Source organism: Melopsittacus undulatus, chromosome 12 (genome assembly GCF_012275295.1).
Source record: "Melopsittacus undulatus isolate bMelUnd1 chromosome 12, bMelUnd1.mat.Z, whole genome shotgun sequence".
NCBI classification, from domain to species: Eukaryota; Metazoa; Chordata; class Aves; order Psittaciformes; family Psittaculidae; genus Melopsittacus; species Melopsittacus undulatus.
Genome location: NC_047538.1, coordinates 19,775,026 through 19,802,966, shown reverse-complemented (window position 1 = coordinate 19,802,966; position 27,941 = coordinate 19,775,026). Strand labels below are relative to the sequence as shown.

The following is a 27,941-nucleotide window of genomic DNA, read 5'->3' as shown; positions in this document are numbered from 1 at the left end:
TGCATAAACAAACAGCAAAAGCAGAAGTCGGTGGCAGTGAATTAGCAGTTGGGGACTGTAGAAAATCCATACAGGAAGCAAAACAGAAGAGAAATCTCAGGCCACGGGGACTGAGGACGCTGAGAGGGCGCTTTTGAAATAGATGAAGCTCATCGAGTGTGCAATAGCTGCGGGCTGGGACGGCCGCCCATGGGAAGGAGGGCAGGCACCGGGCTCCGCCGACCGCTCCTCCGTGCTCAGGAAAAGAGCCAGAAGGTGCAATTATGCATAAAGGGACAGCAGGAGGAATTCAAAACCAGTTTTTAAGGTAAGATTTTATCATGTCAGCCACTCTCAGCTACTTCCCTGTGTGCTTTGGGGAGGGCTGGTTGGATGCAGAGTAGCCTGGATGCCCAAGGAGAGTGTGAGGTTATAGCCCTGCAGGGGTACTCAAATCTGGTCTAAGGGGTTTGTGTAGCTGGAGGAGGGCAGTGGGGTTGTGTCCACCCCAGCAGCAGCCCAGGGCCATGGTCTGGGCATGTCCAATCCCAGGGAACAGCACCAGGTCCTCTTTCAGTCTTCTCCTCATTGGAAGGAGATGGACTGGGAATGGATAGGATGAGCGACTGGAGTGTATTTTAAAGCATCAAAGCCCACTGTTGGTGGCACACAGGTACCCATTCACACACAGCTCAGCGTGCCTCAGCCCGCTCTCCAAGGGCAAAATCCTGCAGCTTCCACCCTCCCAACACCCACAATCTGTGGTGGCTGTAAAATCCCAGCTGCCACTTCCCTGGGTTTTTCCAGTTTGGTGTGTGCTGGGTGAGTGCCAGCCCTGGGCAGGGCTGCTCAGGGTACTTTCCATGGGGTCTAAAGGCAAGGAGAGAACTCCATCCCCTGTGCTGGTGGGGATGGGGACCCGGAGGAGCTCTCAGGACAACCGGTAACACGGGTGGGAGATGTCAGTGGCCCAGATATAATGGCAGAGAGCAGAAACCAGCCCTGTCCTGGGGAAAGGTGCAGTGCAAGTTTATTATCCTCTCATTTCCCATGGCTCACAGGATGAGTGGCTGCAGCTCTGCTCCCGTGGGATGGGATGACAGCAGCAGGATGGCCAGGCCTGGTTTGTGTACACACAATGTGCCCCCCCAAGTCCCCAGCCCTACTTGGGGCCGGGAGGACACTGAGACTGCTCTGTCCCTCACCCACAGTGCAGGACAGCCACAGGCGCTGTGGCCCGACCCGCTCCCACGGGCTGTGGGCAGAGCCCCGCGGTGCCTTTCACAGCAAGACGATTTCCTCAGCTGAAAGGCAGAGGAAAACGATGAGAAATGGGGTTTGAGGCAGCGTCTCGCCCACTGCTGCCACCGCAGAGGTCCCCTAGGACCCAGCCTGTGGAGCCGTGGGAGAACACTGCCGGGCAGGAACAGGAAAGGGGGTGTTTTCCTGCACATCCCTCCCAGGCTCCCAAACGACCCCCGGGATCAGGCTGGGGCCGGGCGGACGGGACTGTGATAACCGGCCACCCCCAGATCCGCAGGGACAAAAAAAGTAATAAAAACTTAGAAAAGCCCCAAAATCCAACTAACTAAACCCAAAGCAACCTCCACGAGCGCAGCCGAGCTGTTTATACCACTGCCTCCGCGGGCGCGGATGCGATAAGTTAAAGGCACCGGCTTGGAGGGGCGGAGCGGAGCGGTGCGCACCCGCGGAGCTGCCGCCGGGACCCGGACGGACAGCGCGGCCCCTCCGCTCCGCCCCGCACAGCCCCCGCCCTCGGCCGCGCCGCTCCGCTTTACATAACGCGTCCGGGGCCGGGGTCCGCTCCCCGCGGCTCCGCTCGGCGGAAATGTGGAGCCGCCTGCGCCGGTTTCCTGCCTGAGCCGTCCCGTCCGTCCCGTCCCGTCCGCCCGGTCCCGGCCCGGCCCCGCCGCGCTCCACCATGGGCGAGCGGCAGCCGGACGCCTTCTCCTGCAGGTAACCGCGGGCGCGCAGCGGGGCCGGGCCGGGCTGGGCTGTACCGGGACGGGACGGGACGGGACGGGACGGGCGGCCCCGGGCAGCGGCCGCTGCAAAGTGAAAGTGGTGGCGGCGGGGACCGGCCGGGAGGGGGGAGCTGCGCCCGGTGCGGATCTCCCTGTTCTCTGCCAGCCCCGACCCCTCGGGTCTGCCCCTTTCAGCCCCGCCGCTCCCCGTTCCTTTGGGGTCCCCTTCCTCCGGTCCCCTCCTTCTACCCTTGGGTACCCCTGTCCTCCGCGTACCCTTTTCCCTCATAGGCACTTCCGATCCCAGGGGCCCTGCTCCCCTGAGAGTGCTCCCAGTTCTGGGGATCCCCATCTTCTTAGCACCCCTTTACCCCACAATACCCCATCTTCTGGGATCACTCTCCTCCCCAGGTCCCTCATTTTCAGCACCTTTATTCTGGGGACCCCTGATCCAGCCTTGTCCCTCTCCTCCATCAGCCCCCACCATGGAGCTGGTCCCTCTTGCAGGACACAGAACCCTGGGGGGCGATGCCGACCAGCCCCAGCCACCCATGCAGGCAGCTGCCCTGCCCGTGAGGGCCATGCCCTGCCTGCTCACCCCACTGCCCCTTTCTCCTTTGCCCCCGTGCCTGCTGCCAGCACCAAGCGGAGGTGCCAACCGGAGCCTGCCAAGTGGCTCCTCTGGCTTTCTGCTCCCTGCAGACTTTGTTGGCTCACAGGCACTGCCTGGCTTGGCAGGCATGGGGGCTCGGAGCATGAGGCCGATGCACTGGAGGACAACATCCCCACGGCCTCCCTTGCACTTGCCAGCGTGCCCGGTCCTGTTCATGCCAAGCCCTGGCTGGGTCACCCGCAGAGAGCCTGGACCCTCCGGCTCCCGCAGCAGCAACAACAGGGTCATTGCTGCCTGAGCTGGGATTTACTGTCAAGGAAACCAGGATGAGTTCGATATTGTTGTTGCAAATTGATTCCAGATGTGCTGGAGTTGTGGGCTGGTGGCCCAGGGACTCTTCGGGTTGTGCTTAGGTAGGAAAAGCAGCTGGAGGAAGAGCTGGCCAGCCAGGAACCTGGCACTGCTGCCTCTTGCGTGTCCTTGTTTGCTGGCAGGGATTGGAGTTTAAAGACCAGTGACATTGCTGGCAGGTTTCACTTTGACTTGTTTGGGACTAGATCAATGCCTTGGATTTCTTTTTAACTTGCTTTTGGTGCAGGAGAGCCTTGTCCTGGAGCGTTCTGCCCACCGCCAACACTGCTTTTATTTTCTCCTTTGCCTTTATGTATTTATTGCCTCTGGAAAGATCTGGTTTGGTTTTGCCAGAGCCCGCAGGGCAGCGGGTCTGCCAGCACCATGTATTGCACTGGAGAGATTGGGGTGCAAGTGCTGGTGGCTTTTGAGGGGTTGTGCATTCTATTCACCCAGAGCAACCCCCCCCAGCCGCACACTCCTGGGGTTGCTGGGGGCTGATGGGCACCACAAAGGCATGAGGATAAATCCCAGTGGGTGAGACAAAGCGAAAGTGCAAGAGCTCAGCACTGGTGGGGTTTGTGGTCCTGTGGCGGCTTGGCAGGGAGGAAGGGCTCAATCCAGCCATGGGGATGCTGCTGCAGTGGGGAGGGAGAGCCGGGTTGGTGGGGGGCTGAGCTGCTCCCCCCTTCAGCCGCTCCTATGGGAGCACTCCCTGCACCCGGGTGCTCCCACACCTGCTCTGTAGAGATTCATTTAATGCAGCAAAACAAACCCTGTACAAAGAGGTCACCCCATGGCTGGACTTTACCTCGCAGGCAGCAGGTGTAGGGGAGGGTGATGGTATAAACCAGGCTGCCAGGTGCCAGATGTCACAGTGATGGGTGCTCAGGTGGGCAGGGGCAGGCAGAGGCTTTCTAAGGATCAGGGCTGACCACAGTGGCTCATCCTGGTGAGCTCCTGTAGGTCAAGCAAGCATGGAGCTTGCATTTGACCCAGGATGGGTTTGGGATGGACTGTGTCCAGTGGAGTGATCAGGGGAAGCCAAATGGGTCGAATTCCTCTGGATCTAAACCATCTGTGTCCCCAGAGGTCTGTGGTGCTGCTCAGCCCACCGAGGTGTAAATTAAGGCCAGCCTTGGCCTTCAACAGAGCAAGTTGTGTCAAATGAGAGGGGTGTACATGTCCTGCAAGAAAGGGGGGGGGGGGGGTAGGAGAGCAAATCAAGGCCCCCCAACCTCCTCCTGGCTTTTAACCTGATCTCCTCAGAAAACACAGCCTCTGTGGGTATGTGATGGGGGATCCTCTCTAACCTGCTCCTCTGCTGCTCTGTAACTTGTAGGTTTGCTTCAGCCATAGAAGAGAAGGGAGGAAGGGTCCTGAGACACTCTGGGGTCCTCCAGCTTGTGTGGGAACAGCCACTGTGTTGCAGAGAGTGATGGTGCTGCACCATCACCCTCTATAAGACCCCAGAGAATCCACACCACCATGGGGAGCTGCTCTTAGGGAGTAGAGCAGGAGAGTGCTGGGCAGTTCCTGCTGTGGATTCTGCTGTCCTGATGCACAGATGGCCTTGGCTGCTTTATAGGGATGCTGTAAATATGGAGGTGCTGTTTTGGAGGGCCCTGTCACCCTCCTTGCCTCCTTTGGGGTCCCCATGCCCTGGGTGCATGGGCTGCTGGAAGGAAGAAGAAGCTTGACTAAAGGGCAGCAATAAAACTTCATGGGGCTTTCCATGGCCGTGCTGCTCTGCGTCATGTTGGGATCCAGCTTGGAGGAGGGTGAAATTGGGATGATCCCCTCTGTCCCCACCCTTATCCCACATCAGGAGGCTCCAGCCAGACCCTTTCCCACCTCTCCCCCTGCACCAGCCCCTCCTGCCTTGCTGAGGGGCCGCATCTCCACCCCCAAATGGACCCTTTGTGCACCCTCATCCCAGTGTTACATCCAGCCAATACTCCAGCATCTGCCACCCTGGTCCGCAGGGGATTGGGATGCAGGGAAGGGCTCCACCAGCACCCTCCTGGGGGGATGCTCTGCACCACCCAGCCCTTGTGAGCCCATCCCTGTCAGGCTGGATCCCCTGGGTCCTGCATCCCTCTGAACCCCCCCCCCCAGGGACCTGCATCCCCCTGAGTCCCCCGCACCGGATGCTCTCCCATTGAAAAGTGCTGTTCATTGTAACTCAGCCTTTTATAGCTGCCTCGCGAGCAGGGTGAGGGCTGTGCCAAGAAAGGCTGCTGCCGGCTCAGAATAGCTCTTTTCATGGAGGACATCCTGGGAAGGAACAATGTTCCTGCTCTTGGGATTGTGGGAACTCTGTATTTCTGCCACTCGGCAGCAGGGAGCTATGGGGCTGGCGAGGGCGTCTCCCAGCCCCTCGCTTTGCTCCCTCCCCAAAATAGTCCTGGGGGTGAGTCCTGAATAGCCTCATGCTTCTAAAAAGGGTCTGAAAACACCACCGGCCACTTCTGCTCCGGATTGGGAACAGTGGTTTCTGGGAGAGCCGGCACATCTGTCACATCTCCTACTGGTGCTGCTGGTGTGGAGACCCACAGCTCTAGGGCTGGAGCTGCTTTCATTTTCGGATCGTGGCTGCACATGCTCCGGGGCTGCCTGTGCACAAGCAGGAGCTGAGTTTGCTCAGAGACGTGGACTCTGCTCCATAACATCTCCCTTTGAGGCTGGGTTTGCACTGCTGGGTGCTGCAGGATGCTCTTCCCATTCACCCACGGCCCCTGCATGGCTGTGCTGTGCTGGGAAGGCGGTGGGATAGATCCTGCAGCTCCTCCATGGCATTGCTGGCTCTGAACCGCTCGGCCTTCCAGCAGCAGGTGCTGGCTCCCAGCATCTCAAAGGCACAAATAACCCATTGCCAGATCCGACCCTGCTGCAGCAACACTCACAGGGTTGAGCAAGAGTTTAATGGAATCTCCAGGGGCGGCTGTGCTGCCGGGCTGGATCCTGCACAAGCTGGGGCTCGCCATCCCAACCCGCATCAAAGTCAGCCCATGGCCGGTCTGTCCTGTCCCGCTCTTCCTGGAGCTCCGGGCCCAGCACCCCAAAACAGCCCCGAGATGGGGTGGGCTGGGTGATGAACGGCTCCTACAGTGCTTGGGAAGGATGTCAGGCTTCCATCCAACCATCCCCTAATGCATCGAGGATGGGCTGGATTCCCCATTCAGGGCAAATTAAAGCCATCGGTGTTGTGACAAGTCCCTTGGCTCGGAGCTGGCCTGCAGGATGGCTGGGAGCTTCTTGTATGAGTATATCAGGTATAAGGGATGTGGGTATTCTGCTTTAAAGCCACTGGATGCAGAATTCAGGCATTGTGGGCTGGAGCAGGGAGAAACCCACCCATCAACAGGCACTCACTTCCCTGTGGCATGTCTCATGGAGCCAGGTGGAGGAGTGGGATGCTGCTGCAGTAGCTCAAGCATGGATTCATCCAGGAGAGCTGTTTCCACGTGGGAAGTGCACCGGGTAGGAGCAGGGAGGACAGCGTTGCAGTCTGTGCTGGCAGGAGGAAGCGCTGGGGATGTATTTCCCATTGTCGATCCAATTGGAAAAGCACGTTGCTACCGGAGATGGCCTTTGGCTGCTTCCACCTCGTGGCTCAGGCGAAGCTCAGCTATTCCCATGCTGGAAACCATTCCCAAAACCGGTGTGGTGCAAGCCCCAAGCCTTGGAAATGCGAATTCCCTGCTTTGGGAATCTCCCCCCATGTCTGAGGAGCCATCCATGCGGGTGCCCTGCTTCCTTCAGCGCTTTGAGGAGCATCCCAGGGAGCGTGCCGGCGATCCCGGGTGCCGGGAGGAAGCAGGAGGGTGCTGAGTCAGGGCAGGCTGGTGGTGCTGATAGATGGGGCCCTGCTGGGGTGTTCGGCCAGGCCACGACCGGGCGCATGCCCAGCGCCGGCCCGGAGCCTCGGGCGGCTCTTCTGGGAAGCCAGGGCTGGTGGGGGGGGGGGGGGGGGGGGCAGATAACATCTCCCCTCGCTGCGAAACCTCACGGTAGGTACTAGGAAGGGCGGCGGGTGGGCAGAGATAGAGGTTGGCTTCCCGGCATTATCACCTCCCTGCCTGCAAACAAGCTCCACCACTGCCGCACGCTCCCCATCACCACGCTCGCTTCCACCCAGCCCTTGGGTTTCCTGCTCCGTTCTCCCTCCCCATGACCAATGCAATCAGTTTTCCCCCCCTCCCAGCAGCCCGGTGCTGCCGGGTGGCTGCAGCTTCAGGGAGGTGGTGGTGGTGCCCGTGCTGCCGTAGCAGGATCCGGCCGGGTTGGCCGATGTTTCCTGCCTGAGCGGAGTGCATGGCCCCGATAAGTGCGGCGGCGAGCACGAGGTTCAGCGGCAAGCAACCCATGGGGAGCACCGCTGCCGGGCTCAGCCACGCACACCAGGGTGACCATGGGTGCCTTCAGATTGGCCTCACACCAAAATCTGCTCCGGGCACAGATATGACGTGGTTTGCCGGAGCCTGATGGTCCCACGGGCAGCAGAGCATCCCCCCAGGGATACATGCTTATGGCTGGCAGCACTGATATCATGGCTGTATCCATCTCCCCCCCCAGCGCAGGGATCTGGCAGCTCTGTCCCTGGATTCCTGCAGCTTTTCCTGCCGTTTCCTCCCCTCCCGCCCCCACTCCGGTTTTATCAGCTGCGTTGAAATAGGTCCCTGGAGGGAAACCCATCAGCGCTGCGAAGCCTTGGCAGGAGCAGAGCGGATGTGGCCCGGGCGGGCGTCCCCGCTGCAGGCAGCTGTGCTGGCAGGAAGCCCCATAGACACCCTGCTCCGGGACCTGCCTGCACCCCACCTCGCAGGTGGGCAAACTGAGGCACAGCCCTGCCAGGTGGGGATGGGGATGCTGGAGAGGGGCTCTTCAACAGGGACTGTAGCAATAGGACAAGGGGTGATGGGTTCAAACTGAAACAGGGGAGGTTCAGGCTGGATATAAGGAAGAAGTTCTTTACTGTGAGGGTGCTGAGGCGCTGGCACAGGGTGCCCAGAGAAGTGGTGAAAGCTCCATCCCTGGCAGTGTTCAAGGCCAGGCTGGACAGAGGAACACGGTCTAGTGGAAGGTGTCCCTGCTCATGGCAGGGGGTTAGGACTAGATAATCATAAGGTCCTTTCCAACCCAAACCTATGATTTATGATTCTATGCAAGGTGCTGTGACAGGGCTGGGTGCTCCAAGTCCTGTCTGGCATGGCTGGGTGCTGAGCCATAGTGGTTCCACTGTGCCACTCACTGGGAAGCTGGTTGTCCCCAGACTGGCTGCAGCATATCCCATCCTCTACCCTGGTGAATGAAGTGGCTTTGATGGGGACCAAGCCAACCATGGTGCTCCCCACACTGTTTGCCCTGTGGTACGTGTTTGGACTGGTGTATGGCCACACTGGCCAGGGGTTGCTGGGACAGGAGGGAGGCACCAGGGCATCGGGGCTCCCCTGACCCCCCTGATGTGCTCTGTCTTGCAGTGCATCCGCCTCGCTGGAGCCACGGCAATGAATGGGCACGCTCTGCCGGCCGGCACGCCAGCGCATCCCCGGGGCTGGCATGAGTTCTGCGAGCTGCATGCCATCAGCACGGCCAAGGAGCTGGCGCGGCACTACCTGCGCTTCGCCACCGAGCACCCGCACCATGACCTCCTGGCCGCAGAGAACTTCTCGGTGCAGTTCACCGACCTCTTCCAGCAGTACTTCTGCCATGAGGTGAAGGAGGGATTCGCCATGAACCAGCTCCGCATCCTCCCCGCCGGCCCCGCGCGGGATTACCGGGAGACGCACCGGCGCCACACGGATGCCTCCTTGGGCACGGTGGCCACCAAAGCCGAGGCGGATCCAGGCTCTGAGCAGCCCGGCCGAGCTCCCGAAGCCGCCCCGTCAGGGCTCCGCAAGTCCTGGAGTTCGGAGGAGCTGCTGGGGCCGGCACGGAGGCCGTTCTCGCTCAGCCAGCTGCGCAGGAGCTGGCGCAGCCTCTTCCGACGCCGGTCCTCGGATGCTCTCCCTGCGGATGGGGATGGGGAGGCGGCGGAGGCAGCGCTGAAGCCGGGATTGGGGAAGCGCATCCTGCCGTGGGGGCTGTCGCGGGAGCAGCCCCCCGAGGTGCGCAAGGAGGGGATCCTCAAGTACGGGCTGCTGGATGAGAGCTCCTTGGACAGTGGGACGCGCTGGCAGCGCTGCCGCCTGGTGCTGCGGCGAGCGGGGACCTCTGATGGCGAGGAGTATGTGCTGGAGCTCTTCGACCCACCCAAGGTAAGGACCTGCTGGTTCCTGCCCCTATCAGCTGAGTGATGCTGCGGGTTGGGGATGATGCTGAGGGTTGGGGATGATGCTGAGGGCTGGGGATGATGCTGCAGGTTGGGGATGATGCTGAGGGCTGGGGATGATGCTGTGGGTTGGGGATGATGCTGCAGGCTGGGGATGATGCCAGGATACCAGCATGTCCTGTGAGAGGAGCAGGGCCATGCTGCATCCCTGATCACAAGGGTTTGTCACCATGAGCACTGTCTGGGCACAAGCCCGGGACACAGATGGGTTTGCTCTGCTGCTGTTGCTGTTCCTCTGCTGCAGCCACACGAGGCTGGACTCACTTTATTTAAGACCTCTGAGAAGGAGAACCTGTGTTTGGGGGATGGACGTTGCTGTGACCATGTGCTGAGGGCAATTTGTGCACTGATTATCACAGTCAGTTAAGATGCAATCGTGTTTCTCCCTGCCGGGACCCCAAACCTGCGTTTTCCAGCTAGAAGCAGAGCATCTGCCTTGTGAGATGAGGATAGAGGCTGATGGCCTCCATTCCACTCATCCCCAGCCCTATGGACCCATCCCAACAAGGGCTTGGCACACCCCAAATTCACCCTGCCTCTGGATTGCTGTGGCTTCAGCAGCCAGGGCATTGGCTCGCCTGGGCAAGCTGGGAAAGGAAGGGGAAAAGTCTTCCTCTGCTCCCCATGGGACCTGTAAGGGAAGTTAATTTTAGGTTTGTAAGTACTTCTGTAGCTCAAAACTCAGCTCTTGGCTACGCCAGGGAGCTCCCGTGGTGCTTAGAGGCTGGCTGGAGCGGAGATGATGCAGGATGTGAGCAAACAGGGAGCGATGCGGGGGGAGCTGGGGAGTTTAAAAAGGCAGTTCCTCCCCACCATGGCAGGTCCCACACAGTGTCATGGGCTGCGTTTTCCCTCTTTCCCCCTTTTTTTTTGTGTGCTTGTTTAACTTTGATGACTAAACTTGTGCTTCGGAAGGAGGAAACCTCTGCTACGGCTGGAGTCTTGTCCCTGCCTCTGGGCTGTGGTTGCTGCTCACTGTGGCAGTGGGGCCAGGGAACAGCCGGTTGAATTCCTGCTGTTTCTGTCAAATGACTCCACTATTAAATATTACAAAGAACAAAATAAGATAAAAACACCAAAAATGCACAGTCTGAAAGTAAGAGCTGGTTTTGCTCCGTCGTGTTGTTAGGTTGCAGTTGTTTGTTCCCATAGGAGTGTGTGTCCCCATCCCCGGACATGGGGAGGTCTGGCTCTGAACAGCATCACTTTGGGGTGCTTTGAAGGTGTTCCTGGGCAGCATCACTGGATGCTGGCGTGGTCCAATACCCTGGCTCACCAGGATGGCACTGGGCATGTTGGACCATGCCACAGGGAACAGCCTGGCCAGTGGGGAGGAGGTACCTGATGTTATTTCATGCACTGCTGCCAGCTTTGCTCCTCCACATCCTCAGTGGCTTTGCCCAGACCCGCCCTTGGGTCTTTGCAAGAGCCAAAACTAAAGCCAAGCAAGGGCATGTTCCCCTGCACAGGGTGCTCAGCAGTCAGGGCCTTCCTGGGCACCCACTTATGCCCCCCACCACCCAGAGGACAAGCATCCCACTGTGTACTGCCTGCCCACAGAACCTGGTGCTTACAAACACTGCTTTTTACCTTTCTTTTCCCCTTCCCCCCCCCCCTTTTTTCTCTACTTCCCCCCATCCACTTCCCTTGGGAAGCAAGCCCAGCACACAGCACATTCTTCCTCCTGGCTGCTTTGACCCACGGGCAGGAGGCATTTAGAAACAAGCCATTTGCAAGTTCACCCAGCGCTCTGTTATTCCTTGCAGTGTGCTCCAAACCTCCATCCCACAGAGATTTCCTGGTGATATCCCATCCCCGTGAGCCCAGGGACCCTGTTTCCCAGCCAGGGCTGCGGAAGGGGGGATGTTCCTCGCTGGATTTCACGAGTCTCTGCAGTAAATTGCTTCCTGTGCAAATACTCTCAGGGTGGGTCCTTCCTCTCTAATTAATTGGGCCAGGGCCAGATCCTCTCTCCTTTACAGCACACTCAATCCAGCCCCTTTCCCACTAAGTGTAGTTGAACCCTGGGGGTGCTGGAAAGCCCCCACAGTGCCAGCGGGTCCCCACTTCCCAAACCCAGCAAGAGGCAAAGAGAGGGGCAGGAGCAGAGCAGCTCGGTGGTGATTTACTTTTGCTTTCTTTTTCCTTGCAAATAAATACTAGGGAAAGATGCAGGAAACCTCCATGCTCTGCCCCACGATGCTCACAGGGCTTTGCCACTGCTCATGTTGTGGATCTGTTCCTGAGCTGATGATGCTGCTGATCATAGAATCAGACTGGTTTGGGTTGGAAGGGACCTTAAAGCTCATCCAGTTCCACCCCCCTGGACACCTTCCACTGTCCATCCACAGATCTCCAGACCCTCTAAATAATACAATGTAAATGGAGATTCAGCTCAACCTCATGGCTTTACAGCTTCAAGCCAAGCCCCCATATACTTAGCACCTTGCAATGACCTGGGAAGGGCAGGGTGCCTGCGGGAAGTGGCCATGGCTTGGCCTCTGCTCCCTCATTCTGCTTTTGGCAGCTTTTATCTTATTCCCCTCCTCTACTTTCTCCCTGGTGCACTTCAATGGGGCCTCTGAGCCCTAATCCTGCAACGTGCTCAGCATCAAAGGGAGCAGGGTGCTTTGAAGCGCCCTAATCCCATTTACTGCTTGGGTGGTCAGCGCTGTGCTGGGTGAAGGGGTGAGTGTCAGTGAGCTGTGCCGGTGTCACCCATGCAGGCATCCCATTCCCTGTCATGTCACTGGAGCTTCAGCTGGATGAGATGGGGTTTTGGGCAGAGGGAGCCGCTCACATTCCCGTGCTTGCAGCCGCTCCTGGGTTGGTTTTGGCATTGTTCCTTCCTCCCTCGAGCGCTGGAAAAATGATGCTGCAAAGAAGGGGTTTGGAGATGCTGGGATGTGGAGCTCTCCTGGGAGCACATCTCAGCCTGGCTGCAGGGCACCACTGGGCTCAGGGCACCTGGACACCGGGTATCTGTAGTGCTTGTACATATGGGTGTACATATAGATGTGCACAGGAAAACCAGTGAAACCCTGGGTATGGTCCTGTGTGTGCAGCCCAGGTGGATTCTCTGATGTCTGTAGGAGGGCAACGCTCCCCTGCTTTCCTTGGAAGCATTAAGGACTTTCTCCTCAACCATACTATTTATTCCTTTATCACTTGTAGGTTTGGGTAGCTCTGAGACATCTCCACCACCACAAATTTAAGCCAAAACTGGCAAAACAGCCTCTGCAGGGTTTCAGGGCTGCCCTGTTCATCAGCTGAGCCCCAGCCCCAAGTGCCTTTTACATGGCCAAGCCCTGAGCTCCACGAAAACCGTGGTTTACAGCAGAAGCATCCCAAGCCGTTTCTGTTGACCAGATGTTTTTACAGGAAAGGGGAAGGGAAATGGGATTTGCATTTGTGCTGGTTTCTTTATAGCATTTTAATGCAATCCAGCCCATCCCGTAAATCGATGGCACGCTGAGACAGGCCGGGAAGACTCCTTCCGGAGAGAACCCACGGAGCCTGTGTCATGGCTCGTCTGCAGCCGCGGCCGCAGGAGCTGTATTTTTATCTCTGCTCAGCGTGAGACTGCTCTGACTTCCTTTTCTGTCTCTTCATTTCTCTCTTTTTCCTCTTCCTTTCACCTGAAGCTGGTTTCTGAGAACTGACACCTCCTGAGCAAGCAGGTCCTGCACCGCTCGGCTCCCAGTCGCGGTGCCTGGGACCAGGCATAGGGTGAGGGACATCCTGGTGCTGAGGTCCCCATCACCATTCCAGCTCCTCCCCAAGCTGCTTTGTACCTCCAGGAACAATTGGAGTTGATTCACAGTGAGTCAGTGAGGATGTATGGAGAGGCAATGGTGGAAGTGGAGATGCCTTCAGGGATGGAAAGGCCACATTATGGGAAGCCTGGACCCCAGCAGCAGCTGTGTTTGCATCCCTATCCCAGGCAGGGCTTTGAGCAATCCCTGTCTTTTGCAGCACAACTCTTTGCTTCAAATCCAAAACATGTTTCCTCTTACTAGTGACCTACAACTGTGCTTAAAAACTGGATGTGCCCAGTTTGGTGCACAAATGCCCTGGTTGCTGCTGCAGCACCGTCAGCTCCTTCATTCCTCTATTCCTGTAAAAACAACCAATGCAAAATGGCCTTTTCTTCCCAAGGCCACCATGAGCAGGGCACTCACTGCCCGCAGGCGATGGGTGCCCCATGAGAAAGGGTTTGTAGTGATGGGAAGCATCTCAGCATCCCATCCTTACCCTGGCCCAAGGAAGAGCATGTTTGTGTCAATCTGGATCCCATTTGGTGTCCTCCATCCCGTGAGCCGGAGCAGACTGAGCCATATGTGCTCCTGTCCTTGTCCCCATGGTTTGCCCAGGGCCAAGCCGGCTGCATGCATCTTATTTTCTCTCTTTGTTGTCATGAAAATGTTGATCCAAGGCTGGGATTTGCTGCCTTGTTCCTCTCTCCAAGAGCAGCCCTGTTGCATCATCCCTTGATGGCTGGATACTGGGTGGCCAGAGAGCTGCATCCCTCTCATGGCATTCCCTTGGGTTGCATCCCCAAGGAACTGAATCCTTCTCCTGGCATCCCCAGGGCTGAAACCAGGAAACCTGCCATGGGGTAAGAGCTGGAGGGATTTGGTTATACTGTGATTCCCTTGGGAAAGGCAAAACATCACCCAAAGGTGCCTAGAGCAACACCGAAACCCACCGCAGACTTTCACTGCAGAGCAGGGTGAGCAGCACATCCCCTGCTTCGCTTTCGGTGCGGTGCTGCTCACTGTTCTTCGAAGGCTAAGGGCTGGGGCATCCTTTCAGCTGCTTTGGTGAGATTTTGGTCGTGACTTTCTCTATATTCCCCCCCTATTTTTGTCATTTTGGGTATCACAGGGTGGGAGCCGATGAGACAAAAGGTTATTTGTCATTTATTAACCACAACTTTTTCCATCCTTGGTCATGCACGGAAAAAACACTTCTAGCAGCTTAACCACAGCCCTGGTGCTAATTGCTGAAGAGCAGAGTTTCTTATTTTGGAAACCATGTTGCTGGGATGGGGCTTGGGTGGCTTGTGAGGGGATGGGTGCAGGATGGAGCAGCCCCAACCTGCTGCATCCCCCAGTGCTGGGGGTGTTGGGGCTTGCAGGAGAGGGGCCCAGGGGGTTTCCTTTCACTTTAACCCCATCCCTTAAAGTCCACCCTTCTGTTTCTGATGGGGTGCTCATCCCACTGCTGTGACCTCCATGCTTATGGCAGTGATGCATTGCTGCCTGCCAGCACGTGGATGCTCATGGTCAGGGCTGTCTCACAGGGATGCTGCAGAGCTGCTCAGGTAGGAGAGCACCATGGGCAAGCTGAGGAGCATTGAATCATAGAACGGTTTGGGACCTTAAAGCTCATCCAGCTCCAACCCCTACCATGAGCAGGGACACCTTCAATTAGATCAGGCCCTGTATAACCTGACCTTGAGTGTTTACAGGGGATGGGACATCCACCACCCCTCTGGGCAACCTATTGCAGTGCCTCATCACCCTCATTGTAAAACATTCCTGCCTTGTATCTAGTCTAAATCTACCTTCTTTTCCTTTGAACCCATTATCCCTTGTCCTACGGGATCAAAACATGGGGGATAGTAAGAGAAGGTGCTCAGGGTCTGTATCCAAGCCTCCCGCAGTTGGGGATGCAGGGTGCTGGTGGGTGCTGGGTCCCGCTCAGCCCTGGCACCCAGTGTGAGGTGCCCGGCGGTGTTTTTTTGGGTGGTTGTCTCTTTTTACCTTTTTTCTCGTTCTTTTCACGGCCCAGGATGTGGTTGTTGCTGGGTGTTTGGAGGCTGAGCGCTGCTTCTGTCAAAGGTAAATACCAGTGAGAGGCTGCGCAGGGTCTGGATGGGTTCCCCACTCCTCCCCGCTGGTCCCGGCTCCAGCCGATGCCTGATGGATATCGTGGTGTTCAATCTTGCCTTGAGATGATGTTAAAAATGAAGCATTTTGGGCAAGATCTTCCTTCATTTGGGCAGAGCAAGGGGTCGTCCCGGGATGGTGCTCGCTGCTGCTCTCAGTAGGTTTCAGAGTGAACAGGTTCATGCAGGCATTAAGGTGGGGATGTGCCACCCTGGGGTCCTCCCCAATGAGCTTCAAGAGGCTGAGCTGAGCTTGCAGTGGATTTGGGATGCAGGAGCCCCATGAGATGCTGAGGGTGTGCAGGGAAGTGTCCCTCTGGGTGATACTAATGTAAAACCTTGGGGTGATGCAAAGTCCTGGCACATCCTGGGGATGCTGTGGGGTCCATGCTGGATGCCCCCATTCCACAGCCCTCTGGGGCTGGGGTTTGGGGTGACTCAGTCCCCGGCTGCAGCCGGCTCTGCTCGTATGCAGGCACCTTGTTGATTTTCCATGCTTGTTGTTTATTCCAGGAAATTATTAAAGCAGCCCACGCTGGAAGCGAGTTTGGCTTAAAATAAGACACAAATGAAAGGGGCTGGCAAATGCTGCCTGTTTACAGATCCTGTTTATAGCCCTCGCCTTCCCAAACCCTGCTGTGAATGTGAGCCCCTGGGCTCTCTGGTTTTGGGGTGGTTTGTAAGTTTTGGAGAGGGAATGTTGACTCATTCACATGGGTGTCTGTGTCTCTCAGTGGATGTTTATCAGTGCACAAAGCAGGGCCGTCAGCCCCCAGGATGGGGTGGGGGTTTCCATATGGAACCCCTGAATCCCTCCCCATGGATATGGATTTAACCCAGTGGCTCTTGGGGTGTGGTTTGAAGTGTCCCAGGTTTATTTCCATCAGGATTGATGGGATCTGGGCTGTGTTTTCCTGCTCGGCAGCCGCTCAGGATGGGAACAGAAGGCGCTTTGTGCCCCAGCGACCCCCGAGCCAGCGCTTCAGGCTGGCACAACAGTGCCTCTTGTCACCACCGAGCCTGGTCCCCTCGGGGATGGCTCTGTCCCTGCTGTGGGGATGCTCTGGGATGCGGTGTCTTGGAAACTGTTTTGTGCCTCTGGTGCTGGTGGGTTGGGATGCGCTGGGGTTTTGGGTGTACAGAGGGGAGGGTTTGGGGGGTAATGGCTGAGGTCTGGGATCACCTCTTGTGTTTCTCTGCTTGACAGAGGCAGAAAACCTCCCACCTGCAGTTCCACAGCCCAGAACACAGCCACTGATGGTGCTCACTGCTGCTGTCAGGAGGCTTCAGAGTGAACAGGTTCATGCAGGCGGTGGGGTGGGAATGTGCCAACCTGGGCTCCTCCCCAGGAGCTTTAAGGGGCTGAGCTGAGCTCTGGGGGGGGCCTGTGGTGGATTTGGGGTGCAGGAGGCACATGAGAGGCTGGGGCTGTGCAGGGAAATGGCCTGAATCAATGGGATCCCAAGCCCAGTCCCCAGCACTAGAATGGAGGACCCCATGGAGTACTGGGATTACTGGAGGATAAATGCTGCGAGGCTGAACACGGAGATGAGCAGTGGTGGAAATCGTTGAGGATGAACACTGGGATTAGCCATGGTGCAAACACCGCATCAAAGGACACATGCTGGGATTATCTGTGGTGCAAAGTCCTCAAGGATAAGAGTTGGGTTTAACCATGGAGAAACCCCCAGGCCCAAACACCAGGATTATGTACCCTGTAAAATTCCTGAGGATGAGCACTGGGATGACCACAGTGGAACCCCACAAGGATGAGCACCGATGCAGCAAACACCTTGTACCCTCCAGTACAGCCCCTGGTGCCCCCAGCAGGACCCTGCTGCTGCCCTGCACTGGAGCAATGGATGTGTTTCCCCTCCTGTTCACCTGGCATTCCCCTGGGACAAGGCTGTGTCCTGGGAAGCTTCACAAAATTCCCTGGGGCCTGTGGGTGCAGGATGTGATCTGACACCAGCACAATCCAGTGCTCCCAGTGCTGTGGATCTCAGTGGCCATCCATCCATCCATCCATACATCCATCCATCCATCCATCCATCCATCCATGGATGAGGTTTATCCCTTATGTACAGGGTGCTTGGTGGGCTCTGGGATTTGCAAGGAGCGATGGAGCTCGTCTGTATCCATCAGGGTCCTTGCCCAAGGGCTTGTGGCACATCCCATGGTGTGACTCAGAGTGGAAGTGAAAGAGCAGCACAGGGAAACCCCCACATGTGGAGGGGCCAGTGCCAGCACCCACCGCTGTCGAAGGATTTGCTCTCTGCTCTGCACAGGGCCGTGTTGCTGCTGTCATTGCCATGCCACTGCCGTCATTGCTGTGCCACTGCTGTTGTCATTCATCACCATGCCACTACCATCATTGCAGTGCTGCCACCATCACCACCACACCATTCCCATTACCACCACTGTCATCATCACTGTGCCACCACAGTCATTGCCATGTGTTGTTCCCATCATCCATCATCATGCCAGCACCATCACCGCTGCACCACCACCATCAACCCCTGCCACCGCTGTCATTGCTGTGCCACCACTCTCATCCCTGTGCCACCACTGCCTTTGCCAGCAGGGGACTGGGCACTCCCCAAATCCCCTGGAAGGGGCAGATGGCTCCAGCTCCCTCCTGTGCATTATGGGTGGTGGCAGCGTTTTGGGGACCCGGCAGTGGTTGGTGAGTGGTGGTGCCAGCACCTTGCTGTGCCGGTCAGACCTGGGCTGTGGCCCTGCCGGATGTGGGCACTGTGTCAGTGTGATTTCACTCTCATTCTTGGAAAGCTGCCTGCCTTCCTCTGCACCGAGGGAAGAACACTGTCCTGCATCTGCCGTGTCTCCGGGGCAGCATCCAGCCCATGCTCCTCAGAGCATCACAGCAGGAGCTTTCCCAGCACATGTGAATGGGCTGGAAGGAGTTTTGCTTCCCTGAAAAAGCATCAATCCAACGTATCCTTGGAGAGGTGCGAGGGACCAGTGATGCTCAGCAGGGATCCCACACGGGGGAGCAGGAAAGGCTGCAGAGGGAGGATGACGGAAGGAGCTCGGTGCCCATGGCTCTGGTGCCAGTGCAGGTACCAGGGAGCAGTGGGGCAGGAGCTGCGGTGAGAGCTGCTCGAGCGGAAGCAGCAGCTCCTCTGCGCCTGCAACGCCCCAGTGCAGCTGTGACCTTGGCCTGACCTTCAGCACACGCTCCCGGCACAGGATCCTTCCTACAGTCATCGGTACCGGCAGTCCCTCTTCAACCCGGGCACCATGCCCGGTGCATGGGCTGTGCTGGCATTCCCTGGCCTGCGCCGCTCCCCCCATGCTGTGCTGGTGTCCAGGGGGTGCCCTTCCCCAGTAGGATGCTCGGGTAGGGAGCAGGAGGGGGGTTCATCCTGGGGGTGTTTTCAGCCATCTTCCAGTTTTCCCCATGTCCCCCGGCACTGGGAATGGCGCTGGCCTGGATGGGGCTTCCTGGTTTTAAACTCTGTTAGTGTTCCCTGCTAAGACCAAAGATGCAGATGCTGGGGGCAGCAGACCCGCTCTCAACACTGTGGGTAAGGAGGTGCCAGGAGCTCCTCCATCCCCAGCTGATGTGATCATTGTCCCCATCAGTGCCTCAGTGTCCCCAGCAGTGCCTGGCTCCTGGGGAAGAGGGGGCAGCAGGATCTGATGCCCTGTGAGCTGGGGATCACCGGTGTCACTTCCCAGGATAGCGCAGGAGTCAGGACCAGGACTGTGCAGTGTTGGTACAGTGTGGCTGTGTTCTGGGATGCTGCTTCATGGGGTATCCCGGCCCTGGGTGATTTTAGGGGTGCTCAAACTTGTGCTGGGGTTTTTTGTAGGGATAGGGAGGAATGGGTTTAAATTTAACCAGGGGAGATTTAGGTTAGATACAAAGGAGGAATTCCTTAACGTGAGGGTGGTGAGGGGCTGGAACAGGCTGCTCAAGGAAGTCTCAAATGCAGTGTTGAAGGCCAGGCTGGATGGGGCTCAGAGCAACCCTGTTTAGTGTAAGGTGCCCCTGCCCATGGCAGCGATTTGGGAATGGGTGATCTTAACCCAATCCAACCCATTCTATGATGCTCATAGGGATGGGGCCTGAGCTGGGGCAACATCATGAGCATCCTTTCCTGAGCATCCCAAGCTGGCAGCAAGGGTCACCCAGCCCCATGTGCTGCTGTGGCACCTTTCTTGCTGAGCAGCAGCCTGTGGGTGCTGGGTGAGCACACGGTGTGTTGAGTGTGCAGTTTTGCTTACCAAGAAATCCCTTTCTGGGTACCAGAGCTGGGCATCTTGTGGTGCAGGGGGGGGGGGGTGGGCACACCATGCCTGTGGTAGGCACTTCTCCGAAGCCAGACTGCTTTTTCTGCTGTCGTATCTCTCTGCTGCATCATTTCCTTCTCCCCATCTGCACCATACCCTGGGAGGGACGTGGGGGCTTCGCCGAACTCCCTGTTCCTGGAAATTCCCTGCTTCCGAGGAAAGCAGGAAGCCGATCCCAGTGCCGTGGTTGGGATACGTGCCAATGAAACACTGAGAGCCTGGGGACGTGCTGGGTGTCACAAGCCCCAGGGTGGGGAAAGCAGGCAGGATGGGTATGGGTATTAAACCCTTTGGAGTTTGCAGAGGGCATGGTTATTATCCAAGGATGCAGGAAAATGGAAGTCCTTTGGGGTTAAGTATTGGTGCTACCGCGGCAGCTCACGGCATCCTCAGCCCCATTGGTGACAGTGATTGCAGCTCCGCTGCAATCACTGTCACCAATGGGGCTGAGGATGCCGTGAGCTGCCGCGGTAGCACCAACCCCGGTGCATGAGCGACTTCTAAGAACTTTCTTTTCAGTGCTGATAAGGGCTGATCCTTCTCGTGCTGCGTTTCCGGCCCCAAAGTACACTGAGTCCTCAGCTGAGAGCATGGAGGGAGGCAGGGATGGGGGATGGAGGAAAAGACAGCAACTCAATAGGGTTTGGTTGGGAGTTGGAGTGCTGAGTCCCTGCTGGGGACCCCCTTGGTTGTGGATGGGATGGGCTGGGTTTGCTGTGAGCATCACAAGCTTGGAGCAGGATTCGGGCACTGCAGTTGGTAAATGTTGCCGGGCAGCCTGGAATCCTCATAGCATCCCTGACTGGTGTGGGTTGGAAGGGACCTTAAAGCACATCCAGGTCATCCAGGAACCCCTTCCACTGGAGCAGCTGCTCCAAGCCCCTGTGTCCAACCTGGCCTTGAACACTGCCAGGGATGGGGCAGCCACAGCTTCTCTGGGCACCCTGTGCCAGTGCCTCAGCACCCTCCCAGGGAACAGCTTCTGCCTAAGAGCTCATCTCAGTCCCCCCTTGGGCAGGTTAAAGCCATTCCCCTTGGCCTGTCCCTACAGGCCCTTGTCCCAAGCCCTTCTCCAGGTTTCCTGCAGCCCCTTTAGGCACTTAAGCTGCTCTCTGGTCTCCCCTTCAGGATCCTTCTCCGGGCTGGATAAGCATGGTACCCCATCCTTTTGTCCATTCCCAGACCCTTTGAATGTGGCTTGGGTCTGGCCCCAGGGATGAGCATGGAGGGGCTGGGATGCAGGGGACCCCCAGGGCCTTTGGCACTCCGGATGGTCCCTGGCACTCTGGATACACGCTGATCCCAGTGGTGGCCGGTTGGTGCCACGTGCCACAGCCTCACTTGCTGGCACATGGAGTGTGCTGGGCAGGAGGGGAACCGAAAGCTGCCGGGATGGGTATTATTAACCTCTGTGGAAGTCTTTGCTCAGCACTTTGTCATGTGCTTGTGTCAGCAGCCGCTGATCCCTGCACCCATCTGTAGGGGCTCCCTGCCTGCATCCCTGTGTCCCCATCGTGGGTGCGTTCAGTCTCCCTGAACCACACTGGAACCCTTCAGTTCCAGTTCCAGCCATGCTGGAACCCTCTTCTCCCTCCTCTCCTCCACCCATCCCTTTGCTGCTGGCACCAGGATGGATCCCACTCTGTGCAGGGTGCCCCAGCAGTGCCATGTAGGGTATTTCCATGCCTCAAGGGAGATTTCCTTGCTGGTGGGGTATTTCCCAGCAGAGCCGGGTATTTCCTTGCTGTCTGCTGTGCCTTGGGTGGCTCCTGGCAGGTTCAGCCCTGTCCCACCATTGCAGTGTGATGTCTGGGGTGGTTCAGGGTGCTGAGGCTCAGCTCATCCATCGTGTTTCCCTCTGCAGGGCTCCAAGCCGAAGCTGCACGCTGCCTGCTCCGCCGTGCAGGAGGTGAGGAGGTGCACACGCCTCGAGATGCCCGATAACCTGCACACCTTCGTCCTCAAGGTAAGGACCAGGTGAGGGGTGCGGACTTGATCCCAAGGCTTTTCCCACCCTCCGGAGCTCGTGTGGCTGCCGGAAGCTCCTGTGCCAGATTTCAGTTCCTCTTCCCAGCCTTGGACTGGGGCAGAGTGTGTGGGGGTTGCTCTGCACCCACTGGGGTCAGGGCTGGTGCCCTGCATGGGTGGGAGGGATTTGAATATAGGATCATGGAATGGTTTGGGTTGAAGGGACCTTAAAGCTCCTCCAGCTCCAACCTCTGCCATGGGCAGGGACCCCTTCCACTGGAGCAGCTGCTCCAAGCCCCTGTGTCCAACCTGGCCTTGAGCACTGCCAGGGATGGGGCAGCCACAGCTTCTCTGGGCACCCTGTGCCAGCACCTCAGCACCCTCACAGGGAAGAGCTTCCTACTTAGATCCAACCAGAACCTCCCCTGTCTAACTTTAACCCCCTCACCATTGTCCTCTCGCTGCAGTCCCTGATGTGAGCCCCTCTCCAGCATCCTCTCATGTATCTCCCTTTCTGAAGCCCCCTCTCATGTTCCTCTCTGATGTCCCCCAGGTCACCAATGCCACCGACATCCTGTTTGAGGCAGGGGATGAGCAGCAGCTCAGCTCCTGGACGGCCGAGATCCGGGAATGTGCACACAGGGGGTAAGGTCCTGATGGATGCCCCCAAGCCTGGGCATAGGGATGACCCTTCCACGCCCCCCAGCACTCAGCCTGGCTTCTCCCATCCTGGCAGGTCTGACACGGGTGACCCCGAGCTGCTGGCGTGCTGGCACCCCAATCCTGCAGCCGCCAGCCCCACCACCAGCACGGACACCCAGGGCCAAGGTGAGCAACGGGGACACCCTGGGGATGGGGCATCCCTTGCCGGGAGGGGTCTCTGCATCCCACTGGGCTGATGGAGCATCCCCATGTGCAGAGGGGAGGTGGATGGGGGTGATGGGCAGGGGGTCCCCGCTTCCCAGGGGCACTCATCCCTATGCCCTAGCAGGGGCGATGCCAGGGGCCCCGGGGGAGGCAGCGGGGCCGAAGATGGAGCAGTTCCTCTCCTCCTGCCCCTGGTTCCATGGGCCCATCTCCCGCGTGAAGGCAGCTCACCTGGTGCAGGTGGGGGGGCTGGAGGGACACGGCGTCTTCCTGGTGCGGCAGAGCGAGACGCGCCGCGGCGAGTACGTGCTCACCTTCAACTTCCAGGGCAGAGCAAAGGTACGGGCGGGAGAGGGGATGGGATGGGGGTGGGAATGTCGCAGGAGCCCTGTGGGGAGCATCCCCCCTGCAGCATGGTCCATGTCCCATCATCCCACCCCATGGAGATGCTCTTCCTGTGTGGTTCCTGCACTGGTGCTTGCAGCAGGCTGGTGAGCCCATACCCATCCCTGGGGGGAAAATCCATGCAGTGATACAGGCACTGGGGATACAGCACATCATGTTAAGGCTGTTTGTCCCCCTCCACCAAAAATACCCCCGTGTCCCCCATCATCTCCTCCTGCAATGGAGCTGGTGGAAGGGTAACAGGTCCATGTTTCTCCCCACAGCACCTGCGGCTGGCACTGACAGAGCGGGGCCAGTGCCGCGTCCAGCACCTTCGCTTCTCCTCCATCGTGGAGATGCTGCAGCACTTCCATCGCTACCCCATCCCACTGGAGTGCGGCACAGCCTGCGATGTCCGGCTGTCCAGCTACGTCGTCGTCCTGCCCCAGCCACAAGGTACATGGGGATGGAGGGATAGGGATGTTCCATGGGGTGCTGGAGAGGGGCTCTTCATCAGGGACTGTAGCAATAGGACAAAGGGTGATGGGTTCAAACTGAAACAAGAGAAGTTCAGGCTGGATGTAAGGAATAAGTTCTTTACTGTGAGGGTGCTGAGGTGCAGGAACACGTTATCCAAAGAGGTGGTAAATGTCCCATCCCTGGCAGTGCTCAAGGCCAGGTTGGACACAGGGGCTTGGAGCAGCTGCTCCAGTGGAAGGTGTCCCTGCCCATGGCAGGGGTTGGAACTGGGTGAGCTTTAAGGTCCTTTCCCCCCAGACCATTCTATGGTTCTATGGAGTGCAGGAAAGGCCCAGCAGGAGGGTCCTTGGGGTGGATGCTGGTGCCCTGGGGCTGGGCAGCCGCACATGGGATGAGGGGAAGCGGAAGCATCTTGGAAGCAGCACAAAAGGTGACTCCCGAGCTCCCACCTTCCTCTTTTGAGAAAGGAGAAGCTGCCCCAAACCACTGCAGATGTTGGGGGGGGGGGGAGGCACAGGATGCATCCAGCACCACACCCCATACCCGGGAGCACCAGGGCAGGAGCATCCCATTGACCGCACATCTCTGCCCTTCACCCACAGCTCCTGGCTCCAGCACCACGATCCCTCTCCCGCTGCCCATTCCCAGCTGGAGCCCTGACTTCAGCCTCACCCCCACCTCCTGTCCTCACGGCCCCGACGAGCCCCCCCCATCGGAGCAGATCTTCCACGTGGTGCCACCGCCGTCGGAGCTGGCACAGAGCCTGCGCCCCAACAGGGCAGCCCCCGGCCCCCGGCACCGCGATTCGGACTACGAGGTGGAGGCACCGGGTCGGGGCCACGTCCGTGCCATTGACAACCAGTACACACCGCTCTGACGGAGGAGAATCCCAGAGACCTCCCGGGTATCCCATGCAGGGACAGGACGTGCTCCGTTTCTTCCTTCTGGATAGGGATGAGTATTGTATTTCTGCAAGGAAAGGGGGTTATTTTCACTCCAGTCCGGGTGTGCTCCCTCTCTTCGGCCTGTTAAAGGGCCCCTTAGTTCTATTTTCTGGTTGTTATAATCAAAGCTTTCCTTGTCACTGTTTACACACGCCTCTCGTGCCTGCGCGCCGGGCATCGCACCGTCGGGCTCAGCATCCCGCCCGGGGCCTTGAGTTGCACCCATTGAATTGGTTTAAGGCAAAGAGGGAAATAAGAGGAGGGGTTTGTAATTCATCACCAGCTGCTGCTCCGGCGAAGACGAGCCCCATCCTGCTGCCCCAGCACATGCCCAGCCTCGGAGCTGAGCTCCTGCACCGGGTGAAGATGCTGGTCACCATCAGAGTTAGGGCTTTGGGTTTAGATAAGGCAAATCCCTGGCTTTTCTCACCCTTCTAACCCAGAGCAGCTGCAGTGACTCCCTGCACCAGCCACAGGAACTCTTACACCATGGCCTTGCTAATTGAGACGTGAACACTAACTGCTCCATCGTTAATATTACCCCTAGGGGGAACTAACGCAGAGACTGAAGGCAAACCCCTCCTGCCGGTGATGGAGGTGTTTTATCCTAGTGATAGAGGTCTATATCCTGGTGATGGAGGTGTTTTATCCTGTGATAGAGGTCTCTATCCCAGTGATGGAGGTGTTTTATCCTGTGATAGAGGTCTCTATCCTGGTGATGGAGGTGTTTTATCCTGTGATAGAGGTCTCTATCCCGGTGATGGAGGTGTTTTATCCTGTGATAGAGGTCTCTATCCTGGTGATGGAGGTGTTTTATCCTGGTGATAGAGGTCTCTATCCCGGTGATGGAGGTGTTTTATCCTGTGATAGAGGTCTCTATCCTGGTGATGGAGGTGTTTTATCCTGTGATAGAGGTCTCTATCCTGGTGATGGAGGTGTTTTATCCTGGTGATAGAGGTCTCTATCCCGGTGATGGAGGTGTTTTATCCTGGTGATAGAGGTCTCTATCCTGGTGATGGAGGTGTTTTATCCTGGTGATAGAGGTCTCTATCCCAGTGATGGAGGTGTTTTATCCTGGTGGTAGAGGTCTCTATCCCGGTGATGGAGGTGTTTTATCCTGTGATAGAGGTCTCTATCCCGGTGATGGAGGTGTTTTATCCTGTGATAGAGGTCTCTATCCTGGTGATGGAGGTGTTTTATCCTGTGATAGAGGTCTCTATCCCAGTGATGGAGGTGTTTTATCCTGGTGATAGAGGTCTCTATCCCAGTGATGGAGGTGTTTTATCCTGTGATAGAGGTCTCTATCCCGGTGATGGAGGTGTTTTATCCCAGTGTTGGAGGCATTTTATCCCCATGATGGAACCATTTTAGGCACAAATCTAAAGTGAGTTTTTCCCCAGAAACATTCTGTACCTCTCCATCACTCACCCTGCTCTCATTTGCCTTTTATTTCCCCCTCAAATCACTGCACAACCGAGATTTGGTGGTATTTAAAGCTATGGAATGGCCTCCTGCAGGTGAGGAGGGGTCCCTATGGTTCCCTCTTCCCTGCCTGGAGGAAGAGCATCTCCCAGGCAGCCCCTGATAGCAGAAGAGCTCTGTTTGCTTGCACAGGTTGCACACCAAGCAAGGCATAGGCGCTGCCGTGACTCCAATTGGAATGACCATGAGTTAATCCCCAAGGCTCCATGTGCCCTATCCCAGATGAAGGCACCAGCACAGGAGAGCATCACCAGAGCTGGGAGCACGGCCACATCCCAGCCTCCATGGCTCTTCCAGGCTCTACCTGCCGGTGCCGTGCCGGGAGAGGAACCTCTGCTTGGAAGCTGCTGTTATATTAAGAATGAGGAAGGGCTGGAGCTGTTGCGACATGCGGGAGGGGATGCTTCCACTTCCAGATTTCTCAGGGCTCCCTGGGATTTCGGATGCAAAAATCGCCTTCAAATTGCCTCACAGGAAAGCCTCTTTATTTTTACCTTCCTTGACTTCGCCACGGACGCAGGATCCCACAGGAGCATTCCCAGATTGGGATTCATTGGAGAGCAAGGAAACAAGAAGGAAAAGCTTCTTGGGGCTGAGTTTAGGGAGCTCTGCAGAGACCCAGCCTCTAGGAAGCCTGGTTGGGAAGCAAAGCCCAAGGAGCCGAGCTCTGCCCAAGGCTGGGAGCTGAAGGCAAGTTCTGGGCTGGGAAGGGCAGAGCTGGTGCAGGCAGGAGGAGGGATGGGGCAGAGTAAATCCGGGTCTATCAGCAGTAATCAGAGGCTGAGGGCTGGGAGGAACAGGATACCCTCAACTTTGTGCTTCCCCATCCCCTGCCCCTGCGCTTTCCCAGTTGTCTTCATGCATTTGGAGCAGGTGAAGCCTTTTCTGTGTTCAAAACAACTCGAAAATGGGGGCAAGGCAATGAAGGCTGCTGCGTTCTGGTGCTGTCAGCTGAAACCGGAGCGTGAAGAGCCAATGGCACCTCCAGCACTGCCAAACCCGGATTGCTGCCCGAGGAACAAAGCCGGCCCTGTCCTCAGCTGGAGCTCCTCAGCCGCATCCGCATCCCGTTCCCCTCCCCGCACCGGCACAAAGGCTGCAGGAGCACAGAGCCAGGGCTGGTTTGTGCCAGGGAAGTCAGCGCCCTGCAATGCACATAAAGAACCCGCAGTGGTCCTGCATTTCCAGGGATGGAGAGGAAGATGTCAGCTCCTTCCCATGCTCGGTGCATGGCTCCCGGAGCGCACACTGGGATAACACTCGCAGATTGCTGCAGCCCAAGAGCTGCCCTTCAGGCAGCTGCAGTCAAAGGGGGTCTTTCCCCAAGAGATGAGGTGCTCTCACCCCGATCCCCCTCTGCTCAGAGCATCTGCAAGGAAGAACGGGCTGGGAAAAGGGAATGCTATTCACAGCCGGCACAGCCCTTGCCAAGAGAAATCAGATGCTGCTGCTGCTGGGATGGGTTGTTTTGGCATGCTGGGGCTTATTGTTCCGGTGCCAACAACGAAACATGCACTTGCATGAGGTATTTGTAACCTGCAGTGTAATTGCAAGGGGGTTCTCTGTAGTTCCAATGGAAACTGCTGTTCTTAATGAGCAGAATACACATTGGGTTCGTTATCACCCCATCAGCCACATCCCCAGTGCGGACCAACTCCAGTGGATGTGTGTGCCTGTTCTCCACACCAGCAAGCAATGGGAAAGGTGCTCTGGTGATTTAATAGAGTTGTTTCCATCCCAAACCTCCCCAATGAGGTAGCTATTGGCCCTCCAGCCACCATAGACCTCTGCTCTGGCACAGTTCAGACCTCCTGCAGTCAGATCCCAGCGGCACCGGGATCCAAGGGGATTTGGGGGCTGGTTCCCCAGCTCCTGGAGGAGTTTGAAATCCCATTTCTCCTAGAAAGCATCTGGCCTGTGAGCCAGGTTGGAGCCTGCTGTGCAGCCCCACTTCTGCTCCTGCCAGCATCCTCTTCATGAGCAGTGGGCTAAGCATTAACCCATTGTGTTCTATGGAATGTAAGCAACTTGAAGGAATTTTTATGTCTTTTTAGGAACTTGGGAAAAGCCATGGGCTTGGCAGGTTTAGTTCCCTGGCCCACAGGGGCTTTATTGGCACTTAGGAAGTATCAGCATTGAATTTAAGAGGGGAAGCCCCTGCACGAGTGTGCTGCAGGTACGGCCGCTTCCTGATCTCCCATGGAGGACAAGGAACATTTCCTAGAGCTGGATTAAAGCTGGATGTGACCACCAGCCTGTGCCTTGGCCCTGCAATGGGCACATACAACACAAGTGTGGATCCAGCATAACAAAGCCATGACCCAGCCGGCAGCGACCCCCAGGT

General features: G+C 57.4%; 1 protein-coding gene across 7 annotated transcripts; it reads left to right on the top strand.

Annotated features, from left to right (window-relative positions):
* The first annotated feature begins 7 nt into the window (after positions 1-7).
* Positions 8-27,941, top strand: SH2B3 (SH2B adaptor protein 3). 7 transcript variants are annotated; one of them, XR_004550187.1, is made up of 10 exons: positions 1,836-1,956; positions 8,412-9,188; positions 21,337-21,438; positions 21,994-22,085; positions 22,177-22,268; positions 22,429-22,646; positions 22,976-23,147; positions 23,774-24,712; positions 24,756-25,264; positions 25,434-27,941. XR_004550187.1 is itself a non-coding variant. In XM_034068472.1 (8 exons), the coding sequence occupies exons 2-8, from the start codon at positions 8,439-8,441 to the stop codon at positions 24,046-24,048; spliced, it is 1,701 nt and encodes a 566-aa protein (XP_033924363.1). In that variant the 5' UTR covers positions 1,836-1,956; positions 8,412-8,438; the 3' UTR covers positions 24,049-24,732. The 7 variants fall into 7 exon arrangements, 1 of the variants encoding a protein (XP_033924363.1); XR_004550186.1 differs by having other exon boundaries at positions 24,756-25,348; XR_004550185.1 differs by lacking the exon at positions 1,836-1,956 and adding an exon at positions 8-307 and having other exon boundaries at positions 24,756-27,941.

Bases quoted from the DNA above. Each gene is read 5' to 3' on its own strand.
- SH2B3 (XM_034068472.1), top strand. From the start codon at position 8,439: ATGAATGGGCACGCTCTGCCGGCCGGCACGCCAGCGCATCCCCGGGGC. The intron at 21,439-21,993 runs GTAAGGACCAGG...GATGTCCCCCAG, and splicing joins TGCACACCTTCGTCCTCAAG to GTCACCAATGCCACCGACAT. The intron at 23,148-23,773 runs GTACATGGGGAT...CTTCACCCACAG, and splicing joins CGTCCTGCCCCAGCCACAAG to CTCCTGGCTCCAGCACCACG.